Source organism: Hippopotamus amphibius, chromosome 16 (genome assembly GCF_030028045.1).
Source record: "Hippopotamus amphibius kiboko isolate mHipAmp2 chromosome 16, mHipAmp2.hap2, whole genome shotgun sequence".
NCBI lineage: Eukaryota > Metazoa > Chordata > Mammalia > Artiodactyla > Hippopotamidae > Hippopotamus > Hippopotamus amphibius.
In genome coordinates this window covers 45,078,147-45,101,512 of record NC_080201.1, presented here as the reverse complement: position 1 = coordinate 45,101,512, position 23,366 = coordinate 45,078,147, and the positions used below count along the sequence as shown (strand labels likewise).

Here is a 23,366-nt window from a genome sequence, read left to right as displayed (position 1 = left end):
AGGTGGATTCTTAACCACTGTGCCACCAGGGAAGCCCCAGCTATGTTGTCTTTACTAAACTGCTGTCATAAATCTTAGCCATGAGTGCAACTATGTGCTGAGTCCTGTGAAACTCCAGACATGTGGCTGGTCTAGGGAACTCCTGACAACCACTAATGTAGAAGGTAACAATATGCATGTGTAATACAATACGTGGGCCGGAAAGAAACCAATCACAGTGGCTGTTTTGGAGTTGTGTTATTAGGACTGATTTTCTTTTTTTTATACTTTTTGTATTTTGTGTATTTTCCATGTTGATGTTACTTCTTTTCCGAAAAGATGGGTTTTTAAAACATTTTGTTGCGTTAGACGTTTGTCATCATTTTTAGAGTGGCTGACCTCTGAAGGGGCATCTCTTGTTTTCCCTCAGGGTTGCAATCCCCTCGCACAGACTGGCCGGAGCAAACTGCAGAATCAGAGGGCTGCCTTGAACCAGCAGATCCTGAAAGCCGTGCGGATGAGAACGGGAGCGGAGAACCTTCTGAAGTAGGTGCCTGCTGGCTCCACTACCTCGACTGGGAGCCCGGCCTCTCCTGAGTCCATCTGTTCCCTAAACTCCCAGGCCTGCCCAGCTTCCTCTCAGCTCTTGGTTTGAGCTTTGAGTTTCCTCCTCATTTCTGGCACCTAGAGCAGGCCTTGTCTCACCTAGAGTTTGGCTGGGTTAAAGACAAGTATTTCACGCAGCCTATCTATGTGTTTGGGGGTAGGCGGGCAGTGGGGGAAGGCTGGTTATCCTATTCCCGTTTGTTTTCCCTGCTTTCTTTGGGACCTGTTTTCTCTACTGCCTAGCACTATGCCTGATCTAGAATCACTGCTTGCTAAATATTTGTCGAATGTATAAAGAAAAGAAAGGCAACACAACATTGTAAATCAACTATACTTCAATTTTAAAAAGTAAATTTGAGAAAATAAGAAGTTATAAAAAAAGAAAGAAAAGGAAGGCAGAAAGGAGGGAACAGCAGCCTGTCTATTGCCAGTGTCCATCTCTCTAAGGAGAGGGGCCCCGTACGGCCCCAGGCTCTTGGGACACTCATTGTTATGCTCTGGTGGTGACACAGTTACTTATCAAGCCTAGAGCTCAAGTGAGGCCTTACCTGTAGGCAGCCCTAAGCCCTCCCCACACCCTTCAATGCAATGCAAGATGATGTGGCAGCTTCCTCTTGTGTGCAAAGAGTTCAGACTTTCTTCTCCTTCAGAGTTCTAGGGGTAGCTCTTGGCAGCCCCATGCTGCCTTCTGCACTGGGTGTGGAAGCAGACACTATGCCTGCTGCCCCGGCTAAGGGAGACAGATGCCTCCTGGAGCCTCAGAAAGAGATGGGGAGTGTTTGCTGGGACCTGGAACCCAGGAACCTGGCAGGGAGCCCGGAAAGAAAATGTCAGGGTACGGATAATGGGTGTTTCCAGTGGGTCTGCTTCACTGTTGGAGGCCTTAGGGAGCCCCGAGGCTGCTTGGAGGGTGTTGGGAAAAAACAAATACGTCAAAGCAGGTGTTGGTAAAAGAGCCACAAGACTCTGGTGGTCACAGATACTGTATGAATAGCGTGGTCTGCTCTTCCGTATGGGCCGCTCACCGGAGCACTTAGTAGAGAGAGGAGGAGCATTTCTCACCATGAACTAGGGGTAAATTCATTTCTGAATCAATCTGTATTTGTTCTTTAGGAAAGATCTCTGAGGTATGAAGTAGGGGGAAAAGAAGGATGCACTTATGAGTCCCCTGCATAGGAGTTTAAAAAATTAGCCCATATTCTTTTGTGTGTGTGCAGATTTTTTCCAAAAAGGGCGAAGAAAAAGCTGTTAGTAGAGTGGGCTTTTGGGAGCAAGGCAGGGTGTTCGAATGTTCTTTTAACAAAGTGCCTGGATTACCGTCATGCATTTTTATTGTGAAATACTGCAAAGGCCCAGCAGAATAATATAAGCGACCCACTGCCCGTGGGTCAGCAACAACAGTGCTGTGCCTGTATTGGTTTTGTTGCTCATGGACCAGCAGAGGACACAGGTCCTGGGGTGGCCACATGTCTGGGAACCTCTTTTCCAGCTACTTTTGTAACAGGGCAGAAGGGAAATTGTTCCTAGAGGAGACTGGGGAAAGTACTGTAACATTTCACCTTTGAAACATCTGACCGTGTCCCTGTCCCCAGGGAAGTCTGGACCTGGGAGTTGTCAGGTCTGCCGCACAGCAGACCTCAGCGGCCAATGCAGCTCAAGAGAGGCCCCCAATTTCGGGAAGGCCTGCCGTGCTGGGGAGGCTGCAGGCACCGTCCCCCTGTTGTGTTTTGTGGCCTTGGGTTTTGGTTGACACCCTGCCAGGGCCAGCTGTGTGGCCAAGAGGCAGGTGGACAGCCCTGACCCTGTGCCTGTCCGTTCACCCTACAGAGGGATTTACCGAGCACCTACGAAGCAGCAGGCAGTGTCTGGGACGTGAGGGGATAAGGTTGAGAGCAATTCACATGAGGCCCTGCTTTCCTGATGCTCAATCTCTCATAGGGGGAACCTTAACATGCAAGCACACAAATCCGATCCCGTCAGGAGGTGATGTTTTCTAGGGTGCCGATGAAAGGGAAATGTGATAGAGGCTGATGCAGCGTGACGCGGCCTTGGAGACCGAGGGTGGTCAGGGAGGCCTTCTCTGGCCAGGGCGCTTGGCGTTGCTAGGGCAAGGACTAGGCTGGTTTTGTCTGCCTTGCTCTGTTAATGACACCAGCAAACAGCCTCTCCGAGGCTCATTGTCAAGTCGGCAGTTGTTGAGCTGGCAGGGGTGGGGGTGGGGTGGGGTTGTTAATGATTCTCGCAGGGATCTAAAAGTTCAAAGTGCCCCTCTCTGGAAAATGTCAGAGGAAGCCTTAAAGGTATTTATTAATCTGACTTAACCGGCACCAACGGTTTCCTGAAAACAAATAGGGCGTTTAGCCAAGCCCAGCTCTGGCCCTTGGCTGTCCCTGAGTGGCCGATTAGGTGGCTGTCCCTGCTAGCAAAGGGTAGTTTCGGTCATAAACCGGGCCCTGCCGTCCTGTCTGTCTGTCTGTCTGTTTTCAGGTTCCCAAATTTCCTACCACAGCCCCCAGATAAAGATAGAGCAGTTTGAATGTTTGGGGGGGAGTGGGTGTTTGGGAGAATGTCCCCCGAAATGCAGCAACGTGAGGGTCCCAGTCCTTACCTGCACAGGTAAGGGAGCTTTGAGGCTGGGCGGGTGCTGTGAGGGGCCAGGTTTTGTGCCCCTTCAAGGCCTTCTTCTCTGATCTTTATTGCCTGAGAGTCCATGAGCTTCCTGGAGTTTGATTAGGAAGATATTTCAAATGTGCCTTTTTAGGCTAAGCAAGGACAATATTCTCTCTCTTTTCCTAGCTCCCTTCCCTCCCTTGAGAAAAGCTGTGATGGTGTTTCTCAAAAACAGGTGGTCTTTGTGAAAATTAAAGCGAGTTGCCACATAGTTCAATTGTAACTAACTGGTTCTTTGAACAAGAGTGGGTCATTTAACATCTTTGGGCTTCAGGTTCTCTTCTCTGGGCCAGGTGGGCGAGGAAGAGGGTGAAGGGGGCTGGGACTGGTGCTGTGAGGCAATAGAGAGTGGTGGGGACTGTGGTGAAGTGTGGAGCATGTGCTCTCTAGAGGGGGCAACTAGCCTGCAGCGCATATGGAGGGCAGGGCCAGGGTTACCAGATCTTCAGTTTTGCTTTATTTTTGTTTTTCAGAAGCAAGAGATCTCACTTTTATTCTCCTTTTTATCTTTTTTTTAGAAATTCTTTTCTTTTTTCTAGCTCTCAAGTTTTTTTCTTTTTCCTTTCTTTTGTTTTTATTTATTTATTTAATTTTACCTTTTTTTTTTTGCCTGCATTGGGTCTTTGTTGCTGTGCACAGACTTTCTCTAGCTTTGGTGAGGGGGAGCTACTCTTCATTGCAGTGCACTGGCTTCTCATTGTGGTGGCTTCTTTTGTTGCAGAACATGGCCTCTAGGTACACGGGCTTCAGTAGTTGCAGCACACGGGCTCAGTAGTTGTGGTTCGAGAGCTTAGTTGCTCTGTGGCATGTGGAATCTTCCTGGACCAGGGGTCAAACCCATGTCCCCTGCATTGGCAGGCAAATTCTTAACCACTGCACCACCAGGGAAGGGAATCCCCCCTTTTTATCTTCTGATAGTTGAATTTTAAAATGTTGGCAACTAGTTCAAAGGGTAAAAAATAACACCCTGAAAGTCAAGTGAGCAAGTCCCTTGGGCCTCCAATTTGCAACTTCTGGACCAGAGGGTAATGAAGTTCTGGGATGGGGTGCCCTGGGGTGGCTTGGGCTGTATGAGAGTGGCTTGCGGTTAATGACTGCTCGCACTATCAGTTCTTAGCGTGTCTGGGCAGTGGGGTGTACAAGCCAAGGCCTTAAGGCTGTGCACCAACTCTGAGGCTTGCCTTCCTACACTGAGAGATGGGCTGGGAGCAGATGTCCTGCCAGATCGGCTGATCTGCTGCCTTAGCCATGCGGCCACATGAGGCCACTGGGCAACACTTGCTCCAGCCTCCCTGAATCTCTGGCATAGCAGGATTTGGGGTCAGATGGATCAAGGCCAGACTGCTCCAATAAGGTCTCTGAAGCTGATACAAGCCCGTTCCTAGAGGGACAATTTTACAGAAAGACTTGGGAGAAAAAATAAATTGAGGGACTTCCCTGTGGCACAGTGGTTAAGAACCTGCCTGCCAATGCAGGGGACACAGGTTTGATCCCTGGTCTAGGAAGTTCCCACATGCCACGGAGCATCTAATCCCATGCGCCACAACTACCGAGTCTGTGCTCTAGAGCCTGCGAACCACAACTACTGAGCCTGTGTGCCTTAACTACTGAAGCCCGTGCACCTAGAGCCCACGCTCTCCAACAAGAGAACCTGCGCAGTGAGAAGCCCATGCACCGCAACGAAGAGTAGCCCCCGCTCACCACAACTAGAGAAAGCCTGCGCACAGCAACAAAGACCCAACGCAGCCAAAAAAAAAAAAGAATAAACAAAAAATAAAATAAAAATAAAATAGTTACATGGGTCAGAATGCAAAATCATGTACATCTTTAAGACAAACCATGGGGACGTTAGAGAAATTTTGGACTTGGGGCAAAGAAGCCATCATCCCTTATGGTGGAAAAGGTCTCAGAAGCTCCAACTTGAAGGGCGTGTGTGGATGCGGTCAGTAGCCTCAGGGAATCGTTGAATGTGGCTCTCCTTTCCCAGTTCACGTATGGTAAGCTGATCACTCAGATAGAGTAAGTGGGACACCTTTTCATTCTTGACTTTTGCAGTTTATATATGGTCTTTCTGAAAAACCCAAGGGAGTAGGCCTCTCCTTGGTGGTCCAGGTCAGGAGGCCGTGGAGAGCCTGGGCAGTGAGACCCTGGGCAGGAAAGGGCTGAAACGCCCTTCTGTTTCATCCTAGTTGGTCTCAGGGCCTTCTTTGGCTGTAACATGAGTTACCAGACCACAGGGATCTCCGAGGAGGAGCGCACCCAAGTGAAACCTAAGAAAACTCATGTTCTCTCCAAAATGGCCCCTAGAAGGGGTTCATTTGCATCCAGAAAAGCAGCCCAGGTGCAGAGCATCAGTACTGAGGCGACTGAGGTTCTGGTCTTCATTTCTGATTTGGGCCAGCTCTTCCCCCAGCTGGGGCACAGGGGAGCTGGGCACACCCACCGTACTGAGCTGGTGGTACCTTGTTCTGGAAACCCCCCTCCCAGGGAATCTGTGAGAAATCATGACCTGTACTAGGAACAGCGCACACTCTAGGGTTGATTTCTGAGTCAGCATTGTTCCCTAAGGTCAGCATTGTGGAAACCCTCTCTGAGGGCCCCGCCTGGCTACCGACTTTTTCCAGAGTGACCCGTGACCCACAGGAAGAGGTCCACGTCCAAAGAGCAGCTCATTGATGTGTTGCAAATCCTAAACCTCAAATTGTCGCCAAGTCAAGAAGTAGCAGAGCCATATACAGAGGTGGGAAAATCAAGAGTTGACGTATTTGGAGGGTCTCCAGCTATTGGGTTGGGGAGGGGGCGTCTTAGGGCCTAAATTGTCATATTTAGTTGGACCCATTCTGTTGCTGAGAACCCAGTCACACCACCCACACCCCAATAAGCACCCCCCACCCTGCCACCATACCATTGCTTCTAGAGAGTGGTCTTTACTCTGCGCTTTGTTCTTTTTTTTAATAAGTTTATTGATTGATTGATTGATTGGCTGCATTGGGTCTTCGTTGCTGCCAGCAGACTTTCTCTAGTTGCGGTGAGTAGGGGCTACTCTTCGTTGTGTTGCAAGGGTTTCTCATTGTGGTGGCGTCTCTTGTTGTAGAGCACAGGCTCTAGGCACGCGGGCTTCAGTAGTTGTGGCACACAGGCTCAGTAGCTGTGGCGCACAGGCTTAGTTGCTCTGAGGCTTTTGGGATCTTCCTGGGCCAGGGATCAAACCCATGTCCCCTGCATTGGCAGGCGGATTCTTAACCACTGCGCCACCAGGGAAGTCCCTGCCCTTTGTTCTTTCATCAACTGAAATTTGTTAAGCCTCCACCATGTGGAAAGGACAATGCCAGGTTCCAGGAGACATAATTACAAAGAGATAGGCAAAGGTATTGTCCCTCCAGGAGTTACAGTTGTTTGTCTTGCCTCACTCTAAAATGTATTTGAGGCACCCTGATGCACTCGTACAGCATGAAGGATTAAAACAGGAATGAATGGGACTTCCTTGGTGGTCTGGTAGGTAAGACTCCGCACTCCCAATGCAGGGGGCCTGGGTTTGATCCCTGGCTGGGGAACTAGATCCCACATGCTGAAACTAAGAGTCCGCATGGCACAATTGAGGATCCTGCATGCCGCAACTAAAGATCCCCCGTGCCTCAACTAAGACCCGGTGCAGCCTAAATAAATACATATTTTTTAAAAACAAACCAAACAAAACAAGAATGAGTGAGGATATGGGGGCAGGAGGAAGGAGACTAAAAGAGGTTTAGCTGGAAGTAAGGCTAGTGCACGCTACAAGGTCTTATGTCTTCTGTTAGACGTGGGCTGTGTTTGTCTCCGGATTTTCTGGCAGGCAGTAAGAAGGGAATGTGACCTGGAACACCTTTCATACCCATTAGCTGGAAGCAGACCATTTCCTAAGAAGCAGCTGTTATACCGAGGGCTGGGAGAATTTCCTCCCTTGCACCCTCGTCGATATTATCAGCTAGTGAATCAGTCATGTTCTCAGTAACGTCTCTGGAGCTCAGGTTTTACAAGGGGCAGGTTGTGACCCATGGTGTGTAATGAAATCAATTCAGTGGGTTGCCGTGGTATAATAAAAAATAAATATTTGGTCTTTGTGCCTGGTTCCTGGCACAGAGCTCCTAAAACCCTGAGTGTTTTTTTATGCTAATGAGATGACACCTGTTGGGGGTAGGGAGTCTTCGGGAGAGGCGGGCATTATTTGCCAGAATGACCAAAACCTGTTTAGAGTGTTGGAACTTTCAGCCTTATCCCTGGACTTCTGGGAAGGAGAGAGGGGCTGGAGACCAGTAGCCAATGACTTAATCAGTTAGGCCCATGCAATGAAGTAATGAAATGTTCATTAAACCCCAACATGTTGGGGAACTTCCAGGTTGGCGAACACGTCGAGGGGCAGGGAGGGAGGCCTGCCAGGAGAGGGCACGGTGGCTCCTTGGCCTGTGAATCTCTTCCATCTGCCTGTTCCCGAGCAGTATCCTTTATTTAAAATAAACCCCAGTAAATGTCAGTAAAGTGTTCTCCTGAGTTTTGTGGGTCATTCTAGTGAATTATTAAAGCTGAAGAAGGGGGTTGTGGGAACCTCTGATTTGTAGCTGGTTGGTCAGAAGTTCAGGTCCCCCTTCTCCCTGCCAACCGCACACGCCCCCACCAGCTTGCAACTGGCCCCTGGAGTGGGGGCAGGCTTGTGGTGCTGAGCCCTTAACCTGTGGGGTCTCTCCTAACTCTGGGAGTTGGTGTCAGAATTGAATTAAATTATTGGGTGTGCAGGTGGTGTCAGAGAATCAGAATTGGAGAGTTTCAAACATTATTGTTTTTAAGAAAGAAGTTATGGGGCTTCCCCGGTTGCACAGTAGTTAAGAATCTGCCTGCCAATGCAGGGAACATGGATTCGATCCCTAGTCCAGGAAGATCCCACATGCCATGGAGTAACTAAGCCCATGAACCACAACTACTGAGCCTGTGCTCTAGAGCCCATGAGCCACAACCATTGAGCCCTTGTGCCACAGCTACTGAAGCCTGCGCGCCTAGAGCCCACGCTCCACAACAAGACAAGCCACTGCAATGAGAAGCCTGAGCACCACAACGAAGAGTAGCCCCGCTCGCTGCAACTAGAGAAAGCCCGTGCACAGCAATGAAGATCCAGTGCAGCCAATAAATAAATAAGTAAACAAACAAACAAAATTAAAAAAAAAGAAACTAGAGTTGAATAGAATATATTGTAGAGCATCACATGCATGGCAGAGTATGGTTTTGTGAGACTTTTGTTTTTGGGGGCAGGAGGTGTATGTGTATGTGTGTACTGTGCTGTAATATAAAGTGAATATCTTACTGGTGATCATGTCCTTCTCCAAAAAAATTCCCAAACCAGTGATATTCACCAACTGAGCTTCCAATGTCTCATTGCTTGGCTGGGGAGTCTAAACAGGTGGAAACTTACTGGACAGTGAGAGGGCAAGTGCCATCCTTTCTGCAGCCAGGTCATGACTGCTCTTTTTGAGGGGGCGTAAGCTTGTTGGTTGGTCGTGGAGAATGAGCTGAGGAAAGGGAGGGGGAGAGAGGGAGAGAGAGAGAAGGGAGTATATATACGCCATGGACCCAGATACGTGCAAGGCGGGGAGAGCCCCAGCGGGGAGGGCCAACCACAGGGGAAGTGGTTTAGCGCTTTGCTTTCTGGAGGAAAGGTGCACAGGTGGTGAGCAGAGCAGGCCAATGGCAGGTAGATGGGTTTTCATCGTCTGAGGAGGGGAGGTGGTGAGGTACTGTCTCTGGCTGGCTGGAGCTCTTGGCTGGTGACCCTCAGGTGTCCTCATCCATGAAATGAGGACAGTTCTAGTAACTGGCCTGAGCCATGACTCAAGACTTGCCAGGATGGTTCAGGGAAATGTGCTCAGCAAGACCTGGCTCAGACCTTGGTTGTTATTGCCACAGTTATTTTTGCAGTGATACCCAATCTGTAAAATGCACTAGCACCTGTGAGGTCTTCGAGTCAGTGGCAAGACCCCAGCTTTGAGAACCTGGGTAAAGTTCGTTCCTCCATTCGGCTTAACGCTACTCTGTTCTGTGGGTCTAGCACATTTTGCATATCCATTTGCTGGTTAGATATCTGGATTTGTTTCTGCTTTTCAGGCCATTAGGAATAATGCTCCTATAAACATTCACGTTTGTGTCTTGGTTTGGACACGTTTTCATGTCTCTCATGTAGATTCCTAGGAGTGCAGTTACTTGGTTGTATGCTAAGTTTATGTTTTTAACATTTTTTTGAAACTACCCAGCTGTTTTCCCAGGTGGCTGTGTCGTTTACATTCAGGAGAGGGTTCTAGTTTCTCTATACATCCTCACGAACACTTGTTATTGTTTGTCTTTTTTATTATAGCCAATCTAGTTGTTGTGTATTGGTATCTCACTATGGTTTTTTTTTAAAGTTGTTTTTTTAATAAATTTATTTATTTATTGGCTGTGTTGGGTCTTCTTTGCTGCACACAGGCTTTCTCTAATTGTAGCAAGTGGGGGCTACTCTTCATTATGGTGCACAGGCTCCTCATTGTGGTGGCTTCTCTTGTTGTGGAGCACGGGCTCTAGGCACACGGGCTTCAGTAGTTGCAGCACACGGGCTCAATAATTGTGGCTCACCAGCTCTAGAGCGCAGGCTCAGTAGTTGTTCATGGGCTTAGTTGCTCCATGGCATGTGGTATCTTCCTGGGGCAGGGATCGAACCCATGTCCCCTGCATTGGCAGGCGGATTCTTAACCACTGTGCCACCTAGGAAGTCCCCTTACTATGGTTTTAACATGAATTTCCCTATTGACTAAAGACATTGAGCATCTTTTCATGTGCTTATTAGCCATTCATGGACCTTCTTTAGTAAAATGTCTATTCAAATCTTTTGCCCATTTTATGACTTTAGTAAAGTGGCAGGATACAAAATCAAATATACAGAAATCAATTGCATTTCTATACACTAATAATGAACTATCAGAAAGATAAATTAAGAAAACAATCCCAACACTGGTACACCATTGGTGGGTCTGTAAGTTGATACGGCCACTATATGACCTGCCTGCTCCACTTCTGAGTATTTATCTGAAGAACACAGAAACAGCCTGTGCCTGGTTTCCTCCGAACCTCACCTCATGCACCTTTCCCTTAGGTGGTTTTTCTTTGTGGTCTTTTGCTATAGTAAATCAGAGCAAAGGGTACAACTATATCCCGAGTTCTGCACGTCCTCTTAGTAAATCACTGAACTGGGGTTGGTCTTGGGGACACTGACATGCCTAGGGATGTCCAATGGCTTCAGCATCATTTGTCTGAAAGACTGTCTTTTCCGCCTAGAATTGTCTTGTCACCTTTGTCAAAATCAATTGACCATAAATGTAAGGACTTGTTTCTGGATTCTGTTCTGTTCCATTGCCTATCCTTATGCCAACAACCACATTGTCTTGATTACTGAGGCTTTATAGTAAGTTTTAAAATCAGATAGCCTAAGTCCTCCAACTTTGTTCTTTTTTAAAATTGTTTTGCTCTTCTAGGCCCTTTGCATTTCCATATAAATTTTAGTATCAATTTGCCAAATTCTACTAAAAAGCTTACTAGGGTGTGTGTGTGGTTTTTTAAAATATTTATTTATTTATTATTTGGCTGCAGTGGGTCTTAGCTGCAGCACACAGGGTCTTCATTGCCACATGCGGGATCTTTGTTGCGGCATGCAGACTCTTAGTTGCAGCATGCGTGCGGGATCTAGTTCCCTGACCAGGGATTGAACTTGGGCCCCCTGCATTGGGAGCGCAGAGTCTTAATCGCTGGACCATCAGGGAAGTCCCTAAAAAGCTTACTAGTGTTTTGATTGGAATTGCTTTGAATTGATAGATCAATTGAAGAGAATTGATGTCTTGACAGCAGTGAGTCTTCCAATCCGTAAACATGGAATATCTCTCCATTTAATATCACAGCAGTGTTTTGAAGTTTTCAGGGTACAAGTGTTGTGCTTCTTTTCTCAATTTTATTCCTAAGTATTTTATTCTTTCTGATACTATTTTGAGTGAAATTTTCTTAATTTCATTCCAAGATTGCTCATTGCTAGTATATAGAAATGAAATTGATTTTTGTATTTTGAATTGTATCCTGTGACTAGCTAAATTTATTACTTCCAATATTTGTTTTGGGGATGCCTGGGGATTTTATACATGCAAGGCTATGTCAGCTGTGAATAAAAACAGGTTTACATTTTCCTTTCAGTCCAGGTGCCTTTCATTTCTTTCTTTATTTTATTGCTGCTGGCTTGAACCTCCAGTATGGTGTTGATTAGACATAGCATAAGTGGACATCTTTGCCTTGTTCCTGATCTTAAGAGAGAAAGAATCGCTCTTTCACCATTAAGTATGATATTAGCTGTGGGTTTTTGTAGATGCCCTTTATTAGGTTTTGTAAGTTATGTTTTATTCCTAGCTTGTTATGGACTTTTATCATAAATCTCTGTTGGACTTTATCACGTGCTTTTTTTCCTGCATCTATTTTTTTTTTAAGAATTTTTATTGAGAAACAATTAACAGACAATAAATTGCTTATATTTAGGTGTACCATTTGGTATTTTTTCTTATTAGTAATGTATATATGGCTATCCCAATCTCCCAATTCACCTTGCATCTATTGAGATGACAGTTTTTTTGTTTGTCCCTTATTCTGTTGATATAGTATGTTACATTAATTGATTTTCAGATATTAAGCCAACCTTACATTCCTGGGATAAATCCCACCTGGTTAGGATGTATAATGCTTTGTATATGTTGCTAGGTTCAGGTTGCTAATATTTTGTGGAGGATTTTTGCATGTATATTCATGAAGGATATTGATTGGTTGTTTTGTTTTCTTTTGGTGTCTTCCTCTGCTTTTGGATCAGGGTGATACTGGCCTCCTAGGATTGAGCTGGGGAGTGTTACCTCCTCTTCTATTTTCTCATCCATTTCCTTTTAAGGGGATAATTTATGGTCTCTTACGGGTGACTGGGAGCAACTCCTTTTTCTCTCCTCAAGGCAGATTCTTACAGAGAGGTCTTAGCATGCACATTAGGCAAGCTCAGTGTCATTGGCTGTATCCCTGGCCCATTTATTGGCAGGTGTGGCTCAAAACAGGGCAGGTGCGCAGCATCCCTGAGACACCTTATCTGATCACATCTGGCACCTCCATCTGCAGGCAGACCCTCAGAGCTTCCCTACAGGGATGGGGTGGGTGGGGTATCTGCTCACCTGGCAGCTGGGATGCTTGGCTGAAGATGTTTCTCTCCCCCCTTCTCTTTTAACAGAGCAGCCACAAACCAAAAGGTACGGGAGCAGGTGCGCCTGGAACTGAGCTTCTTGAACTCTGACCTGCAAATGCTCAAGGAAGAGCTGGAGGGGCTCAACATCTCGGTGGGAGTCTATCAGAGCACAGAGTAAGTGGGGGCAGCACTTCTTTCTTTTTTTTAATAAATTTATTTATTTATTTTATTGGCTGTGTTGGGTCTTTTTTGCTGTGCGCGGGCTTTCTTTAGTTGCGATGAGTGGGGGCTGCTCTTTGTTGTGGTGCGTGGACTCCTCATTGCCATGGCTTCTCTTGTTGTGTAGCACAGACTCTAGGTGCGTGGGCTTCAGTAGTTGCAGCACATGGGCTCAATAGTTGTGGCTCACGGGCTCTAAAGCGCAGGTTCAGTAGTTGTGGCGCACAGGCTTAGTTGCTCTGTGGCATGTGGGATCTTCCTGGAGCAGGGATTGAACCCGTGTCCCCTGCATTGGCAGGTGGATTCTTAACCACTGCGCCACCTAGGAAGCCCGGGCAACACTTCTTTCGGATACTTTCTGGCCTCAGAACATGCCTACATCAGGGATGGCGCACAGATAGGCCTGAGGGTAGCAGACCCCACTTTGATCCGGTTTGGGGTTGAGCAAGGTGCAGGAGTTAAAGGGATCAACCCATAGGATTTGTTGGAAATACCTGGCCAGTTGGACAAAAAGGCATTTATTTGTCCTGGGGCCACTTGGGACATAGTTTTACAGGAGAGCTGTGTGGCTGGGCCCATGTGGGGAGAGTGCGTCTCTCATGTGGCCTGAGTAGTGGCTCTGCTGTAAAGATGCCCTGGAAGGGCGGCTGTGGTTAGCTCTGAGAGCCGACCTGCCAGGGGGAGCCCAGGAAGCCCTGCCTTCTTCCCTGTCAGCCTCAGCACCATCCAAACGGTCTGACCCTGGGCCATTCTGTTGATAAGAGTACAAAAACATATCAACTGCCTTTAATATCAAAGGTTATGAGAACTTTGTGAATTCCCTGAGGAGACAGTGTAACTGAGACACTCTGGAAATGTCTCCTATTAAATATTTGAGAAACAAATGTTCTAATTCAGGAGCATTCCTTAGGGAGTGTTTGTGGGAGGCCACATGCTGAGGTGTGGCCTCCGAAAAGCTCAGAAAGTCTCCCAGCCCAAAATGAGCTACCTCGGAAAGAAAAGTCCATCTTTAAGAAGAAATAACTTTGAGAACCGCTAAAGAATGGTTTACAGGGCTTCCCTGGTGGTACAGTGGTTAAGAATCCGCCTGCCAACGCAGGGGACATGGGTTCGATCCCTGGTCCGAGAATGTCCCACATGCCGTGGAGCAACTAAGCCCATGCGCCACAACTACTGAGCCTGTGGTACAAAGCCCTCGAGCCACAACTACTGAAGCCGGTGCACCTAGATCCCATGCTCTGCAACAAGAGAAGCCACTGCAATGAGAAGCCCACACACCACAACGAACAGTAGCCCCCACGCGCCACAACTAGAGAAAGCCCACACACAGCAATAAAGACCCAGGCCAGCCAAAAATTAAATAAGTAAATAAATAATAAAATAAATCTTTAAGAAAAAACATAAAAAAAAGGAACGGTTTACATACTTTTCTGTGTGGGGGAAGTGGGACTTCTCAAAAGGTAAGGGAGCCCCAGGGGAAACTTGGTCAGAGAATAGTTCCCTGGATTTACGGAAGGAAAATGTTGGGGAACCTTGAGTCACCTTTGGAATGTGCTTTTTCTGATCGTCCCCAGTCCTCTGCACTGTCCCCAAGGTGTTTTTCTGAGCCACGTGTGAAGCCTCTGCTCCTTTGGTGACCGTCCAGGGGCCAGCCCGTGTGTCCTGGCTTGCTTCCCTGCGGGCTGCCAGTACGGTTCTGACACCTAATCAGAACAGTCAACGAGTGGCTTCCCCTGCCTACGCTTTGGTGTTAAATTCCAGTGTTTTGCCCAGAAAGTCAAAGCTCCTCAAGGAGGCAAGGGAGGGCCAAATTTGGTGACCAGCGTAGGATGTTTCATATTTCCCCCTCGCTGCACTGAGGCACAGGGCTGTCCCCCACCAGGGTGTCCCCAGAGACATGGCGTTAAGGCCCCCGTGTGACCACGGTGCCGCTCTACAGCGGCGGTCGGTCCCCTGTGCATGGGGAAGAGGGGAGAAGGACGAGCAGCTGTGTAATGCTGACACCCTGTATTTCCATCCTCCCCTCTTCCTGTTTTCAAAGCAGATTGTTTTTTTCTTGGCACAGTTGATCTTTAAACACTTCTGTGAGGTAGTCAGGGAAGAAAGAATCTCATTGTGCAGGTGAGAAAACACAGGGAGGCTGGAGGTTACGGACAAAGTTATATTAGCGCAAGGTGGAGGGTGGGGCACCCTGGCCAGGAGGCCTCGGGATGCTGGCTGCTCTGGGACAGTCACAGGAAGAGCCAGCCCCGTTGGGGTGAGGCCAGGAGTGCACTGGGGCCAGAGGAGAGTGGCACGGCCCATTCTCGGCTCCTTCTCGCAGGATCCAGCTCTCCCTGTGGGCTTTGGGGAAGCTATACACCCTGCTGGGGCTTGCCTGCTTTCAGCGCAGCCCGCCCGGTGGTTTTCTGTTCCCCACAGAGGCAGCTTCAGCTTACAGCCCATTGTCTGCTCACCCTGCTTGCATTCCTGGCCTCCTCCCCAGGCTGGGCTGAGTGGCCCCAGGAGGTCTCCTGTTACAGGTCGGGCAGCAGAATTCCTATTTGCAAAACACAGCTGAGTGCGATGCACTTCCTGTTGGCCCTGTCCCTAAGACCACTCCCAGGGTGACCTGTGGGGTAACCAAGTGGTCAGCGTGAGGTGGGGAGGTGGAAGGGAAACAGCCAGCCAGGGTCTGATCCAGGGCTGGGAGCCAGGAGCACTTAGGTGTCGATGGAGCCCCAGCCCTCAAGGCCTTGCCCGTGCTGGGGATGGGACACCTAGAGGGATACGCCCCCCGAGAGCACAGGGTTGGAGGGCTGCAGGAGAGGTGGCACCCCCTGCAGTGAGAAGAGGAGCGTGGGGGTGGGGGTTGGGTGGAGATCATGGAGATGCTCCAGGTGGCAGAACAGCGAGCATGCCAGGCACAGACCCTGGCGCACAATAGGGTCTCAGCACAGTTGCTTGAAGAAGGGTAGCGATTGGAGGGATAAATCAGCGTGGAGCTGGTAGGTGCCTCATGTGTTAGACTGAGTTGTTTACAAGTCGCCGGGGACCGGGACTAGTTTTGGAACGGGCAGGGATGTGGCCCGAGTGGTCTTTATGGAAAATCACTGATGTGTGCTAGCTTGGCGGGAGAAGAGGGGGCGGGGACCCGAGCTGGGTTGCTGGGGGAAGGCTGTGGGGTCCACGTGGCCGGGATGCATGTGTTCACATACCTTGCTGTGTTCCTTCTAGGGAGGCATTTACGATTCCCCTGATTCCACTTGGTCTGAAGGAAACCAAGGATGTTGACTTTTCGGTCGTTCTCAAGGTAAATCTCAAAGACTGGGCACTGGACTCACTGTTTAAAAGGGGAATGTAGAAATTGCGTATCCTTGCCAGTGGCCTTAGGCTCCATAGGCCGAGGGTCAGTTGACTTCTGCAGGGTGGCCCTGAGCCCCCTCAGAGCCTGTGCCGTCCTTTCACGTGCTCCCTTTCATCTGGTCACTGAGGCTCTTGGGGAAGGAGTTGGAAACCAGGGCCAATCCACCCCGGGAGGCCAAGTCAAAGAGGGTAGGTGATCAATTTAGGCCGCGTTTTTGGAAGAATAGCCAAAGGTTTTATCCCTCAGTGTTTTGTTGTGAAAATAGAAAAATTGAAGGAATTTTACAGTGAATCCCTATATGCTCACTCACTACTTATGTTCTCCTGTGAACATTTTACTGGAGTCACATATTTGTCCATGTATGCATCCCTGAATCTGTATGTCAGTCCATCTTATTTTTTGATACATTTTGAAATCATAGAATTCCTGGGGGTCCAGTGGTTAGGACTTGGTGCTTTCACTGTTGGGCCCGGGTTCAATCCCTGGTCGGGGAACTAAGTCCCACAAGCCCCGCAGCTCGGTCAAAAAGCAAACACCGAAACAAAGTAAATCAAAGATGTTGGTTCACTTCCCTTAAATACTTGAATTTTTGAGTTTATGGGTCCCTCGCCCCCTAATTCCTGAGTGTCTGCCTTCTCTCCTCTCCCCCCCACCCCTACTTCTCCCTACCCCTCTTTCTCCCTCCCTTCCTTATTTCCTTCCATCTTTTTTTTCCAATAACAACTTTATTGAGATACAATTCACGTGCTGCACAATTCACCTCTTTAAAGTGAACGGTACCCGGCCTTCCCTTGGCTGTGTGCATCTCTGGCAAGCAGCAATGCTTGTTAGGCCCACCTGTGTCTGTCACTGTGCAGGGTGCTGTTGATGTCACAGGTCCTGACTTTGGAGTCTGTGGTTCAGTGCGGGATCCAGGTGGGAAGTGCAAGATGTGCTTTGATGGAGTCACCCAGAGATGGCTTGGGGCCAGGAGAGGCCTCCTTGTGCCTGGAATGCTTTCCTCTTCCTCCTCACCCCACATCCATCACTCTAAGTTTTACTGAATGACCTCAAACTTCCATTTAGGAGGAGAAAGTGGCCATGAGGTGGAGGGTAGTGCCTGTCTCTGAGCTTTCCAGCATAGGCGTGGTATATAGAAATGAACCTCAGCATCGTGAAAAATGCTTCAGAGAATTTTGTTTCTTTTTTCAGTCATCCTGTTAGTTGATTCATCTTGGACTGCTTTTAATTTAGAAAAGGAAAAAATGATCATATGGCATTTTGGGTATACACAATTTGTCCTTTATTTTATTTTATGTATTTGGTTGTGCTAGGTCTTAGTTGCAGTAGGCGGGCTTCTTAGTTGTGGCACATGGGTTCCTTAGTTGTGGCATGTGAACTTTTAGTTGTGGCATGCATGTGGGATCTAGTTCCCTGACCAGGGATCAAACCTGGGCCCCCTTGCATGGGTAGTTCAGAGTCTTAATCACTGTGGCACCAGGGAAGTCCCCACAATTTGTCCTTTTAAAAAGCAATTGGTTAATGCTTCAAAAGCTTTCTGCACTTGACCTCCAGTCTCAAGCACAGACTGACTGAGTCCCTTGACATAAGCCCTTTCTCTCAGGGCCGTGTGGACTGCTGCTTGTTTAAATCCAGGTTCCAGGCCCTGTGAATTTGAGGTTTATCTTGGAGTTTGAGAAGGGACTTTGGTAGTCTTACTGGACCCAGGATTGCCAAAGATTTTATTTTCTGGATAGAAAACAATCCACAGCTATATGCCAGCTTTTCACGAGGCACCTGAACTTTTAGATGTGACACTTGCCACAGGTCTGTGAGACTCCAGAAAATACTTATGTCTGTGGAAATGTTTTAGTTGCTTTTATAGAATAGTTTCTTTTTTTTAATAGATTCCATTTTATTATATATATAGATATTTTATATACCACATTTTCTTCATTCATTTCTTCTTTTTAATTAATTTATTTATTGGCTGTGTTGGGTCTTCGTTGCTGTGTGTGGGCTTTCTCTAGTTGCAGAGAGTGGGGCCTACTCTTTGTTGTGGTGCATGGGCTTCTCATTGCAGTGGCTTCTCTTGTTGCAGAGCACGGGCTCTAGGCGAATGGACTTCAGTAGTTGTGGTGCATGGGCTCAGTAGTTGTGGCTCGAGGGCTCTAGAGTGCCATGCAGGGGCACAGTTGCTCCTTGATATGTGGGATCTTCCTGGACCAGGGATGGAACCTGCGTCCCCTGCATTGGCAGGCAGATTCTTAACCACTGTGCCACCAGGGAAGTCTCTAGAATAGTTTCTTTTAAGATTTAGTTTGTTGCTTGGTGCCAGAGCTGCAAGAGTGCAGGCATTTGATGGGGAGGAGGTGGTGCAAAATAGGTAAAGGGGATTAAGAGATACAAACCTGCAATTGTATAATAAATAAGCCAGGGAATTGCAATATACAGCCTAAGGAATATGGTTAATAATACTGGAATAACTGTGGCGACAGATGGTTACTAGACCTGCCATGGTGGTCATTTCATAATATATGCCAGTGTCAAATCATATGTAACACACCTGAAACTAACATAGAATTGTAGTCAACTATATTTCAATGAAAAAAAAAGACATACCTAGAACCACAAAGTGTCTGAGTTTGGAATTGTAAAGGTCACCAAAAAATAAAAATGAAAATAAAAAAAGAGCGCAGGCATTTAAAAGGGAGACTTTTGGAGAAACTTGGGAATTTCATGGGCATCTGTAAGGACCCAAACATGTCATGTGCTGAATTCACATGAAAGCCAGCGGGGAGAAAAACAATCACATGTTGTGGGTATGGCCAAGTGCTATTCAGCTGAGGCTTCCAACCATGTCATTTTAGCCTAAAATGGTCTCTACAGATGTCAGTCATACACAAATGAGAATGTTGGGGGATGTTGTGTTTTTCCTTCCACATTTGTGCTTGAGAGTAACACAGGCAGGTGCCGCAGAAGCAGTTTGGCCGAATGAATTAGGGCAGTTCCAGTTGTTTTTCAGATCTGTGTATCCATGTGGTGTTTAATGGTCAGTGAAGCTTCATGGTCTGATTTTATTCTATTTTAAATAAACAGGCTTTAAAACTGCTTCATGAAAAAACACGGTCAAAATAAATTCCCTTTCCAGAGAATTCAAGTTTTTTGGTTTTTTTTTTTACTTTTAAATAGGTCTATATTAATTTATTTTTCCCGTTGAGAACAGTATTGAAAAACATTGAGAAAATATCACAGCCACACACAGCCCTCCCCCACCCCCCACCTCCCCACTGAGCTATGTAACTTGCTCAGTACTTAATCTTTGAGCACCCGGTCTTGTCCTCTGATCCGGGGCCTGCCTTAGGAGGCTGTGAGACTACTGTCATCTGTTCAGGCTTAGCATGGTGACTTCTGGTAGTAGGTGCTAAATAAGGTAGCTACTCATTTCATTCGTAAGGCAGCTTTCAAATGCTATTGTCAGCAGCTATCCTCTGAGCATCTTTGCACACTTCGCTGAATATTCCCTTTGGATAAATTTCTAGATGAGGATTTGGTAGGTCAAAAATATATGTTAGGGACTTCCCCGATGGTCCAGTGGTTAAGACTGCGTTTCCACTGCAGGGGTCACCGGTTCTATCCCTGGTCAGGGAACCGCGTGCCACACGGATGGGGGGAGAAAAAAAGAATACGTGTTACCTAATTACCCACCAGAAGTGGTCCTGCCTTACTTACATTCCTACTCTGTATGACTGCTGACACTGGGTATCATTTATCATTTTGATTTTGTGAGGTCTGGCAAAAATGATATTATTACAGTTTGCATTTCTTTGATCAGTACTAGAGTTGAATACATTCTAATGTTTTTTTATTTGCCCCTTACATACGTCCTTTAGGAAATACCTGTTTCTGTCCTTTGGCTGCTTTACCATAGAGTTGCTCTTAAGAGTTCTTTTACATATGAAGGAGAGTAATCCTTGGTTATACACATTACAAATATTTCACCCAGTAGGTTGTCTCCTTTAACTTGCTTTACAAGCAGTACCAGTTTAAAAAGTATAATATATCTTTTTGTGTGTGTGCCAAACAGATTTTATGTTAAGCTTAACAGTTCTTCCCTTAAGAATTCCTCCTTGATAACATGTGCAGGAAGGCATTCTCCACACCAAGAAGACATAAATATTTTGCTATAGTTTCTTCCAGTGCCGTGTTTAAAATTTTTTAACATTAAATCTGTAATCAATCAGGGATTTGTTTGGGGGTAAAAAAATGAGGTGTAGGGCTCTTTTTATTTTCACCAAAATATGGGTAGCCAGTTTCCCCTGAACTATGCATAAAGAATCCATCTGTGGTGCTGGATGCTGTCCATTTCATTGTGTGCCCCTCCCTCCCCGTCAGTCCCGTCCCCCCCCCCCCCCCCCCCCCCCCCCCCCCGCTCTGTGTCCGGGAGGCAGCAGCCTGCTCTGTGGCTTTCTATTGGGTGTGGCCGAGGGGGAGGAGCACCAGCGGGGGAGGAGCACCAGCAGGCGATGAGAGGACGGGGGAGAGGGAAGTCAGGGCTTTTAACTCCTCAGCTGGCTACCTTTTACATTCCCCCGCAACAGGGAAGGTCCTCGTGGCTGTTGGATGCTCACCTCCGGCAGCCACCCCTCCAGGTTCCCGTAGCCCCTTCTCTCGCCGACCCGTCAGCTCTGTGGTCCTAATGGTTCTGGAGGCCCTGCACAATCCTGTGGTTTCCCTGCCCGCATCACTATAATTCACATCAGGTGCACCTGTGTGCCCCTCCGTCCTGCCTGGACCTGGTGATGCTTCCTCTTGTTTGGAATGCTGGCTTATGTTATATAACTGATTCTCGAATATGCTTCTGTCTGTTTCTGCTCCATGCCTGGTTTCATCGTCTGTCCATTTCTTTCTTTTTTTTTTTTTTCACTTTTTTAAAAAATTTATTTATTTATTATTTTTTGGGGGGTACACCAAGTTCAATCATCTGTTTTTATACACATATCCCCGTATTCCCTCCCTCCCTGTCCATTTCTGTTTAATCCCTATGTGTTTTAACACCAAGTAGAGCAATCCTTCTTTATTACTTTCCCAAATGTTCTTGGCTTTTCTTCCATGTTTTTTTTTTCTTTTTTAAAAAATTTTATTTATTTATTTAATTGCACTGGGTCTTAGTTGTGGCAGGCAGTCTCCTTAGTTGCAGCATGCGAACTCTTAGTTGTGGCATACATGTGGGACCTAGTTCCCTGACCAGGGATCAAACCTGGGCCCCCTGCATTGGGAGCACAGAGTCTTTATCTACTGTGCCACCAGGGAGGTCTTTCCATGTTTTTAGCTTCCATGTTTTGTTAGGTTTCTCCAAAATAGCACTTCTGGATTTTGACTGAAATTTCATTAGGTTCGTAGCTTAATTTGGACAAAATTGCATCTTTACAAAATTGTACATTTTCTTCCTTGAACGTAATATTTCTAATGTTGATATCAACAAACAGCAAGTTTTATGGGGGCAGGGATCATGTCTATCTTGTTTAAAAAAAGTGATTTCATAAATAAGTGAAAGAATGAAATAGCTTACACCTTTCAGTAACGTTCAATAGTTATCTGCTTAATTAATTAAATTAATGTTATACCTAGGGATATTATATTTTTGTTATAATTGTGAAAGTTTTTGATCCCCTGTTATATTTTTCTAAGTGATTATTGTTTGTGTAAGAAAGGAAGATTATTAACTTTTTTTTTCGAATTGAAGTATAGATGATTTACAATGTTGTGTTAGTTTCTGGTGTACAGCAAAGTGATTCAGTTATACATATGTATATTTTTCATATTCTTTTCCATTATGGTTTATTACAGGATATTGAATATAATTCCCTGTGCTGTACAGTAGGATCTCGTTGTTTATCCATTCTAAATATAATAGTTGGCATCTGCTAGAATCAAACTCCCAGTTCATGCCTCTCCCTCCCCCATCCTCCTTAGCAACCACAAGTCTGTTCTCTATAAGACTAATAACTTTTAGTATTAACTTTTGGCCAATTTTACTGAATTCTTATTAGTTTTGTGGTTTTTTAGTTGACACTCTTGGAGTTTGTAAAAACACAGTTATTTTGCACAAAAATTATTTTGTTTCTTCCTTTCTAACCTTTATATCTTACTTTTCTTAAGTTGTTGGCATCATGCTAGGTAGTGGCAGTGGTGGTAGACCTCCTTGCCTGGTGCCTGATATTTACAGTGGGTTTCAGCTCGATATTTTTTATTCTACTGGGTATGTGTAGTGTATCCTAGTTTACTAAGTTACAACATCAATAATACATTTAGAATGTATCAAAATCCTCTTTGACTTCTATGAGGTTGAAGTTTCTCTTTTAACTTCTCGTTTTAAGTGTAATTCCTCTCCTAATTTTAAGAACATTTTTCGCCAGTGTCCACAGTAGAAGCTGATAGAGCAGCGAGCTGCTCTGGAAAGGATACAGTTCTCATCCTTGAGCATCTCCTGAATGGTGGCCCTTAACACTGGTCTCAGAGATGTCGTCAAAGAAGCCATAGAGGAACTTTGTTCCCCAGATCGTCCTCACCATAATTAATGTCAGTAATAACATACCTAATATTTGAAAAGCATTTCAGGGACTTCCCTGGCGGTCCGGTGGCTCACACTCCTTGCTTCTACTGCAGGCGGGCGTGGTTTCAATCCCTGGTTGGGGAGCTAAGATCCTGCATGCCGTGTGGTGTAGTGCACCAGTCCCCCCCCCAAAAAAAGAAAGGAAGAAAGAAAAGAAAAAAAAGCAAAGCAATGCTATGTATTCATCCAGCACAGTCCCATTTTTGTCAGTGGAGGGTATACAGGTGTATGTGTAGTTATTCAAACATATAAAAAGCAGAAGGGATCTTAATGTAGAAAGTGTGTAAAGAGAATACTCACCGACACTTGGGAAAATGTAATGAACAATCTCTCTCCTCAACCTCTTGCAGCCAGGGAGAGCCAGCACTTATGGAGGATGTTATGCAAGAATCCATTCTCCATACCCATTACACTCATCTTATTTTTTCCCTGTGATACTTGCCACCTTCTAATATATGATATAATTAACTTACTTGTTGTGCCTGTTACTTATTGTCTGTGTTCCCTTGTGAGATTATAAGCTCCATGGGGCAAGATCTTCATTTTGTTCACTGAAGTAGCCCCAGCACTGTGAGCAGTGCCTGGCACATAGCAGGTGCTCGTCAAAGTGTCTTACGTGGAATGAACTCACCGAGTGGTCATCAAACACTGGACCCAGTTGGGGGTCTCACTGGGGTGCTTTGTTTGTGGAGGTACCT

General features: G+C 46.4%; 1 protein-coding gene across 2 annotated transcripts in view; it reads left to right on the top strand.

Annotated features, from left to right (window-relative positions):
• The window catches only part of RHPN2 (rhophilin Rho GTPase binding protein 2), a 59,595-nt gene that overhangs the window by 13,484 nt on the left and 22,745 nt on the right, over window positions 1–23,366 (top strand). For both annotated transcript variants that reach the window (XM_057713004.1, XM_057713005.1), the window contains 3 exons: window positions 410–525; window positions 12,554–12,682; window positions 15,944–16,019. In XM_057713004.1, coding sequence (XP_057568987.1) covers window positions 410–525; window positions 12,554–12,682; window positions 15,944–16,019 — 321 coding nt within the window. The remainder of the gene's footprint in view (window positions 1–409; window positions 526–12,553; window positions 12,683–15,943; window positions 16,020–23,366) is intronic.